At 33.8% G+C, this 10438-nt stretch overlaps 1 protein-coding gene and 1 pseudogene across 1 annotated transcript; both read right to left on the reverse strand.

Annotated features, from left to right (window-relative positions):
- Positions 1 to 1489: 1489 nt before the first annotated feature.
- On the reverse strand, positions 1490 to 5817 carry LOC133814263 (7-dehydrocholesterol reductase-like; annotated as a pseudogene).
- LOC133814264 (uncharacterized) lies at positions 5792 to 10171 on the reverse strand. The gene is made up of 4 exons (XM_062247251.1): positions 10070 to 10171; positions 9343 to 9451; positions 7099 to 7363; positions 5792 to 6421 (listed from the first exon to the last, which is right to left on the reverse strand). Exons 1-4 carry the CDS (start codon positions 10169 to 10171, stop codon positions 6187 to 6189), a joined length of 711 nt encoding a protein of 236 aa, XP_062103235.1. The 3' UTR covers positions 5792 to 6186.
- Positions 10172 to 10438: the final 267 nt, after the last annotated feature.

The following is a 10438-nucleotide window of genomic DNA, read 5'->3' on the forward strand; positions in this document are numbered from 1 at the left end:
TTTTACTTCTTCATCAGAAGCTATAGATGTTCATATGTATGACTAACACTCCCACTCAATTATACTACCGAGTTGTCAAGATGTAAGTATGGGCTAGTCCGTAGGGTAAGATGGTAACGAACAAGTCAAAGAACTTAAATAATACAATCAGTTAGAATACTAACCACTCATAATTTAGATTGAATTGACCTATAGTCAACTATATGATATGACTAGAATAGATAACAACAATGTGTTTACTTATCCTATCTACTATCAATATCAGTCCAGTCTGATGTAACAAATACATCTGATCTTATCTACTTTGTTAATGTTCTCGAAAGAACATAACACTACAATGTGTAAGTAATTCATATCGTAGATTGGCAAGTTAGTGTAAATCATGTGCACTGACTAATCTTAGGACTAACTTATTTTGAACATATAATCATATTTATATTTCACTGCGATTACGTCACTATATATATGATTAACTATATGCTCAGGATTTAATAGAAGTTTATATTAAACAAATAATCATGAAAATAAAACATGTGAGCAAAGTGATTGACCAAGTCAAAAATTGATTCCTATTCTCTTATTGATAATAAAATGAGATTACAAAGAAATTGAGTTTTAATTAGGGCATAAAACCCCAACAAACTCCCACTTCCACTAATTGAAATTAATGCCTTAATTCTATTAATCTCTTTTCCTTGATATGCTTATCAAATGTAGCTTCTAGTAGTGTCTTTGAAAACGAATCCGCAAGATTGTCTTCAGATGCAATCTTCATAACCTTCACATCTCCCATGGTCACATATTCTCGAATTATGTGATACTTCACACTACAAGAAAAAACAGTATTCATAACACTTAAAAAGTGCTATCTGGGACTATTGATAGCACTTCTGAAAATGCTAACGTAGCCCATGTTATTAAAAGTCCAGTCTTTTCTATAACATTTTTTGAATGTTATGTTCGGTGTTATCTTAAACTATTCAATAACACATTTTTAGGTGCTATAATATTCAAATAATAACATTTAGATAGAGTTTTTGATTATAAATTTGAAGTTTAATCTTGTATTTTTTTCATAACACTTTTCAACTGTTACATTTGATTATTTCGATAACATTTTTAGTTTGTTATATTATATAAACCATAACGATTTTTTACGCTTATAATATGCTTTTAAATCATAACATATAGTAATAAAATTTTAAATTTTATTTTGATAAGTATACTTATATGGTTTTTTTTTAATTAAAAGATTTTCATTATTGTATTTTGATAAAAAAAAATTCAAAATTAATCATAAAATGTAATTCTCAATAGATTGATAAACCATAAGTATTACATTAAACAATAACTAATTCAAACCATAAATGTGTCTACTTCATGAGATCTTAGTTCTAACTTAAGTTTGAAAGCATAACATAATAAAGTTTTATAATCTTGAACAATTTTTACTTCAAAAATGAAAAATAGAAACAAAACTTTATAGTAATTTTCCTAAACAAGAAAAGTTTTTGGTCATTGAAGATGAGAGAAATACAACATCCATAAAGTTGACCATTACAAAAACAACAATAACAACAACATGATACCAGCCTGCCATCATTTAATTTGGAAAGGCTGAATATACATGCCATTCTCAACATAGAACAAACACTTGTGCAACATTTTCTCAGTAAATTCCGGGGATGACCCTGTACCGAACCTTCTCGCAGTACGATTTCCAGTATTTTCCATACCTACAATAACAATCACATGTCAAGATTTTATGCCTTTATCTGTATGAAAACGCGCAAACCATTATTCATTTCGTCTACTTATTTATTTTTCTCTACACTGGCATCGGTTTGTAAATTGTCTACACCTATTGGACCAGAAACCACTAACATGATCAGAGTTTGTCTCTCCCATACAAGCAAATAAACTAGTAGCACTCGTAAGGTAAGTTTTAACTAATGAATTACCTCAACTTCGGGATCTATTTGAAAAACTAAATTTGGAAGGTTTACCTTTGCAATTTTTAAGGGACATAATTTTTCATAAATAAATGATGAGATTGTGTTTGCTTACTTGGATCGGCACCGATCATCATCCCTTTTCGCCCGGTCGAGGAGAAGGATTGTAAGAAACACCACATAAAAGTAGGGTAAAGCCTGCAGGACAAAAGTGATTCAATTCAAACACAACTTCTAACAACATAAACAAATCTAAACCCCAGAAGGAAAATTACTTACGTGGTTAAAAAGAGCTGGAACAGTCCAGAAAAATGCAGCTAATATTTCTGGGACATAGTGGAAATGTCGAGCTAATCCCCACCTGCGTGAACCAGAGAACTTTGTTTTTAGAATTTTAGCATTTGACAAATTAGGACAATGGCTCATAGAAATAGAAGAAGAAAGCACCCTCTATCAGAAAACCAAACCATCCACATGGTTAGAATGCTCATTTTATATACATAGTGTACCCATTTCAAGGTTTCCAACATCCTGTTGGAGCAAGTAGGCCAACAACAGCATGCTCACCCCCCTGCATTCATAACCAAGAAGAAAAAAAAAATCCAGTTAGTTCATATATACATGGCAGAGCCTGAAAACGTACCATCCCGAAGTTAAAAGAATGCTGCTTTTTGTTTCCCCAGTTGTGGTAGTGTAAGTGGCAGTTATCTGTGAAACAGAAAGGGAAGAATTATGCAGGATTTAGCAGCAGATATACAGAAAATTGTATGTATAATGAGAACCAAATAACGAGTTTCAGAGAACCATATACCTTTGATGGAGCTTTACCCCAAACCAAAGCTTTGCCATTTGTTCTGCGAAACTCTTGCCTTTGCCTATCACAGTCGTAGTTGATGTATATGCAAAGAATGCCTGCTACTAGGATGTAGAGTGCCAACTGTGACAAAGCAAAGTAGACAACTAAAATTAAGAATTAATTTAACAGGGACAATGGGGAAATAGGACAGAAAAGAAAGTATGGTTGGTTGCAAAAAAAATCAAGTCTACGCTCATCTCATGGGCTTGGCAGCTTACAAACAAAGTTACAAGCATTCAACTTTTGCATTTGGCTGGTAGAATAGATTTGCAGCTTCTAAGTCAAATCTAGAATCAAATTGCCAATATACAGCTTTTACAAGCTAATAATAATATTACTGGTGTATACCAAGGGGAGTTAGCTCAAATGGGAAGACATGTGGTTTGCTTCCATAAGGTCTAAAGTTTGAATCCCACCAAGGTATCTACATAGCCATTGCTATAGTTTCCTACTCTCTAGTAATGCAGAAAAGTGTTCACATTTTGAAAAGGTTGAAAAACATTTTGGAACTGTTCCTGAACGAAAGCAGTAATATTACATTTTATTGACCAAATAAACTTAGAATAGAAAACTTTATACCTGAGTTCCAAGGTGTACAGGATGATTGACCAGGTACATGCCAGGAGAAGTATATATAGAAGGCACCCATACAAGGCATCCCTAGCAAATATAAAAACCAGCTGTCAAAATGATAGGTACAATGATCCAAATGAGAGAAAGTATGAACAAACCAAAAGAACGGGAAATAAGCAATAGATAAATTCAGCACTACAAGAACATTTGTTTAATAAATTCATAGAAGACGAGTTATCTTATTTCTATCTCACTTAATTCATAAATATAAGTTATGCTTAGTATGCATTCAAAAAAATAATAAGACATCTAAATTTTTACATGTTCCAAAATATCAAACCATCCAGAAGATTATTGCCAAAATGATGTTTAATAAAATAATGGATAACAAGGATGGAAAGTTAAAATAAAAGGATGTAGAACCTCGATCATGTGCAATATCCATTGTGCTCCAGTATCCAGCTTCCCACCAAAAAAACTTAGTAACATACACCAGCATCAATATGGTATTAACAAGCATTGAATCAGCCACTTTGCCGTTCACTTCATACTAGTAAAAAGAAAAAAGATAGACGTTAAATACTAGCAAAAGAGCTAAAGAGTGTGTCCACAAAGCAATCTGTTGTAGAAGTGTAAAACAGGAAGGTCGGGTCTGATTTAGAGGTAAGAAATAACCACCAGGCCAGCTGCACGGGCACACAGTAAAGTAAGATTAAGTGTTCTTTTTGTTCAAATGAATTATACAGAGAAACAATCCTTGAACAAGAGGGAAAATGATTGGCCGCTGGAAATGGATTGTAGAGATTTTGTGGCAAAGCAACTCAGATTCGTTAATAAAATTTTAACAGTCTAAGTTCACACAATCAAATGGCTACACTGCTGCCACATATTTCAAATTGTAAACGAGCCAAGTTTCAAACCTAAAATGCAATTCATATTGCAACTGGCACATCAACCAACACCATGGACATAAACAAAGTGATGCTGAATTACTGACATAATTAGGCATAATTCACAACTATCCCATAGACGCTACCTGCTTTATGCAATAGGTTACAGCTAGAACTGCCCAAGACATCATTCCAAATCTGCAATTTGTAAAAACTTTAATGTCGAAGTTTTTACCAATGCGAGGATAGAGTTCCATACCCTGCAAAAAGACAATCGAAATTCGAAAGGATATTCAAAAGTTATGGTTTGGGAAAATTTCAATAATGACCGCATACACTTAGTAACCCAGCAGAGTTTAAGCTGCTACAAAGCACATACTCTCTAGCAAAATTGAAATAGTAAAAATGACAACAACAAAAAACTAACAGAAACAAGTAACAACCACCACCACCAAAAATCCACTCAAAGTCCTTTTGACAGTTGACAAGTGGTGCCAAGACTTGTGCTAATTTTATTATTATGATTATTTAAATTAAAAAACTAGATAAATAAAAAAGAAGAAGAAATCAAGTAGAGAACTATTGTGATTTCTAATAGTATTTACAAGTGATAGCACAAAGCCCTTGAATAAGACTTAAGAACAACTGATAGGTGAATTATCCTTACAAAGAATGTCACACTCCAAAAACCTAGTCGACAATCCTAAATTTACATGTACCTTCACAACCTTATCTCATTACAGTTTTTTTTCTAATTTACCACATCCCAAATTTAATAAACAAGAAAAGCAGAAATCCCAAAAGAATCACACTTACCCAATAGAAATCAATTATGATGTTCCCAGACGAGCCAGAATCAGTGGAAGACGGTGCCACATGGCCCTTAAAACAGAAAGAAAGAGTCTCAAAAATATCCAGCTTGTGGTACGAGCTACAGTTGGAGGCTATGGCCCTTAAAACACATTTCTAATTATATTATGTTTTAGAGTTACATGTTTAGTATTCATAAGTTAAACTTGTTAAGCACACGTATATTATAATTATGAGGTTTGTAGTTTATACAATAATCTAGAAAACAATAATTCATCTAATAAACAAATACATCAATTGCAATCGTTAAAAAATAATAAAAAAAAAATAAATTACATAAAACTATAACAAAATGTATAGCAAAAAAAGAAAGTCAAAGGTTGTATATACATGGGGAGACTTATACTATCTTCAGTGCAATCTGTAAATTTTATGCTAAATTTAGCAAAAAAAATCAATGAGTGTTATATTTTATGCTAAATCGAATCTGTAAATTTTGTAATTATTAATTTCAGTGTCGTACCTTTGTAAATAATTTTATCCATTATAAATATCATTTGTCTATATACAAAATATATATAGCATATATGTAAATTTTCCTTAACTAGAGGCTTCAATGTCGTACGAAAAGGTTTGCGTAATCACACACAGTTTTGGTACATAATTATGTAAATACATGAACAAATTCACTATTAACAAGTTTAAGAAAATAACAATAAAACATGTTGTCCTTCATAATCAACAGTATAGCACCAATAATTTGACAATACAGTAAAATACAGCAATTTCAGTTTGATAATGAAATGTTATTCTTCAAGCTCCTACTACTAGTCTCTTTGATCTAGGTTCATCATCTTCTGGTTCAAGATTCCATGTGCCTAATAAACACTTATTTTTTACACACAACCAATCAACATGGCCGGTCTACTAAAGGTAAAGATGTCCAAAACAATATACAGGTTCTGATCGCCAGTTCAAATTACTAATAAGAATAATAAGGTGAAGAACACAAAAGGATAAATATGTACAATGCTAGTGTTGTATTATAACTTTAACATTTACCTTTTAGTAAGGCCTTAACTTGGACTGAAATGCATTAGCTAAACTAGGACATATCATGTCTTGATGCCCATCTCTCTTCATATCTCCCATATGAGCAAGCCATGGCAGGAACCTCAGTTAAGTGAAGAGGGTCTGGTTCAATACCATAATCTGTTAGTGGTCTGTGTTCCAGAACATCATCATGAGATTTCACAAATTCGGGAATTTCAATGTCTTCCTTCTTTACATCATCCCAAAGGTACTGCAAACGACTCACGTACTTGATCTTCCAATACAGACTACAAAAAGGATTAAAGGAGAAGAAAACAATATTAATGCAAACATGTGTAATACATCAGCACAAACACCTGCATATTATGCTTTTAAATCATGCTGAGAAACTTATCATCACTCGGTATTAATTGTGTGTATCAAATTTATTCGAGAAGCAACATCACAAACTACTTGAGATTCAGTATATATAAATATACCGTGACAGGGTAAACATAGATTTGGGATTCAGTTATTTGAAACAGAAGGATAGTTAAATAACGATAGAGCTACTGATTGCAGCAAGCCCCAGATGCTATTTTTATTTTAACATTACAAGGTTTGATTGGAATGGAAGACAATGCTTGCGTTATTGATGCAAAAAATTGCAAAGGAAAGAATCAAAAGAAGGAAGAACAACCATAGTTTAAAATTCAAACAATTTCAAGATTGTGTCAGGAGACATTGCTTGGACCATACTAGACTCATAAATTCTACACTAAAGTTATTGGGTGGGCGAGTGGTGCAGGATTTAAATTCTCCTAAATGTTTCTAATTGAATCAAAAATGAAATTCGACACTGGAATACCAAGCAAATGATATCATAACTTTTAAAACAACCATGATCAAGCAAAACTACAGAAAATTACTACTCCAAACAACCTGGTTAGAATTTTGGGTTAAAAAAAATCATAAAATCACTCACCCTCCACTTAGGAAGAATCGCCCGAGGGTAGCAAATACAAGCCGCGAGCGAAGCCCAGGATGAACAAAGTAGACAAATTGAAGCCTGTCTTTGAAATCAGAAGGAAGGTCTTCATAAATCCACCTCAAGATAGTGATCCCAGGGGAGTTATCCTCTTTCTGGACAGTACTATGCATGTAAACAATGGAGAATGGCCCTTCAGGCAATTCACTGCATAGCTTTTGAACAATATACCTCTTCAAACGATCTGCGCTCACAATTGGAGCTGCAAACGAACAACATAACACAACCGGTAATCCACTCAGAATGGTTTAAAAGGTCATAATATAAAAATTACTTCTTCAAGTAAAATCCCCCACCATTCACATTGCTCTGAATAAGATATCAATAATTTCTAGTTATTGTTAGGTTCATTTTAGGTTTGTTTTAGAGATCGTTTTAGGTTGTGTTTTTAGTTATTTAGGATTGTTTAGTGCAGATTTATGTTTGTTTTCTTTTTGTTTCAGGTTTTAATGGTCAATTACATAATATGGAGTGAAATGAGAAGAAACATGTTAAATATGATAAATAAGATGGATTTCGTGTTGATTGTGGAGTTTCAAGACATTATGTGTGGAAAATACTACATTGAAGATGCTCAACACACGTCATTTATGCTCTATAACGCAAGTCTGAAACTTCAAGCCGCATTTTTACCATGATTTATTCACTTTCTGGAAACACTTCTAGAAATATAAGTTGTATATATTTCTCTTAGCTTTCCATAGCTTTTTAAATCATTCAATTCGAAGTTATATCGAAGGAGTTATGATCAAAATACAATGAGATGACGCTGCAGGCTGTTCGAACCGAGTTTTGTCGGTTCTGACTTTAGCGCTACAGCGCCATAATAAGAGCGCTACAGCGCTAGTGCACCAGATTTTGAAGCATTTTGGCACTGTTAATAGCGCTATAGCGCTCCAGAAGTAGCGCTACAGCGCTAGAGACGCGATTTTCACATTTTTTACCACTTTTTGAATGGCAATTTGGTCCTTTCACTTGGGAACTTTGGTAGGGATTTTTGAGAAACATATAATGCAACTGAAAGGAGGTCTGGGGGGGAGAGGACGACGGCTGGAGTAAGAACACCATATTGGAGGATTCGTCCCTGAGTTTTCATCATCTTTTTCTGTCAATTTTCATGTTTGTAATTGAATTATCTTATTGCTAGAATGAATATCATAGGCTAAATTTTCTTTTAGGGCTTTTATGTGAATCTTTTGGAAACCCTTGTTATGGTTTAATGCAAAGTTGATATTCTTCTTCATCTCTTTCAATTCCTTGCAATCTATGTTAATTGTGCGATTATTGATTGATCACCTCTAATTGCTATTTTATGAATCAAATTGAAATCTGAAAAGTGAAATTTGATATGCTTTGATTGTTTGGATGCAATTTTAATTTAGAACGAAAGTATCTAGGTTATTTGCTTATTTTCTGAGTTGCGTGGCTAATGCCCTCTACATGATTCAACTTACCATAGAAATATAGGAAGTTGTCATTTAGATTGAATTTCATAAGTCTTGACCAGATTATGAATTATTGTTGCAACTTATTCTTGAATAGGGAGAAGGGGATATATATGCTTGCATTAGGAAATAACAGGGTGGAAAAATAGAGGATCATAATTGTCCTAATTGTATTTTCTTTGTTAATTTGTTTAATTCTTCTTTGCGCTTTGTTAGTATTTTTCTTAGTTTAAAATCTCTGATAATTGTTTCATCAAATAGAATTAAAGGATTAATTGATTGGTAATTGATAAATCAGTCCTTGAGGACGATACTTGGTTTTACCATTTTATTACAAGTTTGCGACTATGTGCACTTGCATAGCTTTAAATTTCGCAACAGTTATTATTATGAAAGTATACAAATTTATGATAGAATCATGCGCTGAATTTTCTCTTCCCAAAACTTCATTAAATCTAGAAAATATATCCAATTTTTTTACAAAATTCAAATACTAACGCCATACCAAAATACAAAACTAGGAATTAGCATGTGAAAGAGAACTAACATCAAATATCTGCTACAAATTTTTCCTCCAATTTCAAAACAATACGAGCAAAATCAACAAAAATACCGATATTAACTAAATAGAGGGTTTAAAAAGAACACTACCAATAAAACAAACAGAACCCTCGTATCAAAATCAAGTTACGAACCAAAAAAAAAAAACTTTTGAGTAGAGAGATTCGGATTTTACCGGGAAAGTACTTTCCGACGATGCGAAAAATCCGATTGCCGGACTTGTCGAGACCTTGGATACGAAAGAACTGCAAAAGTTCAAGGTCGGAGAAATCCTCGTCGATTGACTAATAGCAGAGCAATACCAGCCACGATCGGAAGAGAGTGAAAGAGACTCCTCGTCGCTGAGGCGATCGGTGAACACAACAACTGTCCAGACGGAGAGGTAGAGAGACGCGACTCTGGAAAGTTGTCTTCGTGAGGCAGAGACTTCGGTGAGGGCGGAGAGACTTCATGAGGGCGGAGGCAGAGATGAGTTGAGGGCGCTGAGGGCGGAGAGACTTCGGTGAGGGCGGAGAGACTTCGTGAGTGAGAGATTGAGGCTGAGAGAAAGGCTTGAGAAAATATGAGAGAAAGGGAATTTTGGCATAAATTCATTTTGCCGCCTGGGATTTTAGTCATATGGCGCCAAAAAATTTAATCCCCACTATTCATCAGTTCCGTGTTAATTTTAATCCCCCATTAATAATAGCATTTTTAAAAATATGCTATTCTTTAATGTAATATATACTCAATATTGTTGTAGTGTCATTTCTATATGCTTACTCCTCTTGTGACTTCGAGGTTTTTTTAGCGTTGGCTATCGCTCCCGTGTTTTCACAAAACAACACAAGTGGTTTATCCATATCTAGAATAACAACAAGATCTTAATAAAACTTCTTTAGTTAGACTATTTCCTTAGCTACTTCAGACGCAACTATATACTCAGACTTTATGGTGGAATCTAAGATCACAGTCTGCTTTACCCTTCTCTGTATCACAACTCCACCCTCTAGAGTAAACATCATTCCAGAAGTAGACTTCCTGTCATCGACATCAGTCTGAAAATATGAATTGGTGTAGCCTACAGGGTTCAGATACCTCCCTTGTAGACTAACATATAATCCCTAGTCCGCCTTAAATACTTCAGAATCTGCTTAACTGCTATCCAATGTTCTGATCGTGGGTTTGACTGATACATGCTCACTCCTCCCACTGCATAGCAGATAACTGGTCTAGTACACAACATTGCATACATCATACTTCCAACTACAGATGCATAAGGAACTTTTATC

The sequence above is a fragment of the Humulus lupulus genome, chromosome 2 (assembly GCF_963169125.1).
Source record: "Humulus lupulus chromosome 2, drHumLupu1.1, whole genome shotgun sequence".
Taxonomy (NCBI): domain Eukaryota; kingdom Viridiplantae; phylum Streptophyta; class Magnoliopsida; order Rosales; family Cannabaceae; genus Humulus; species Humulus lupulus.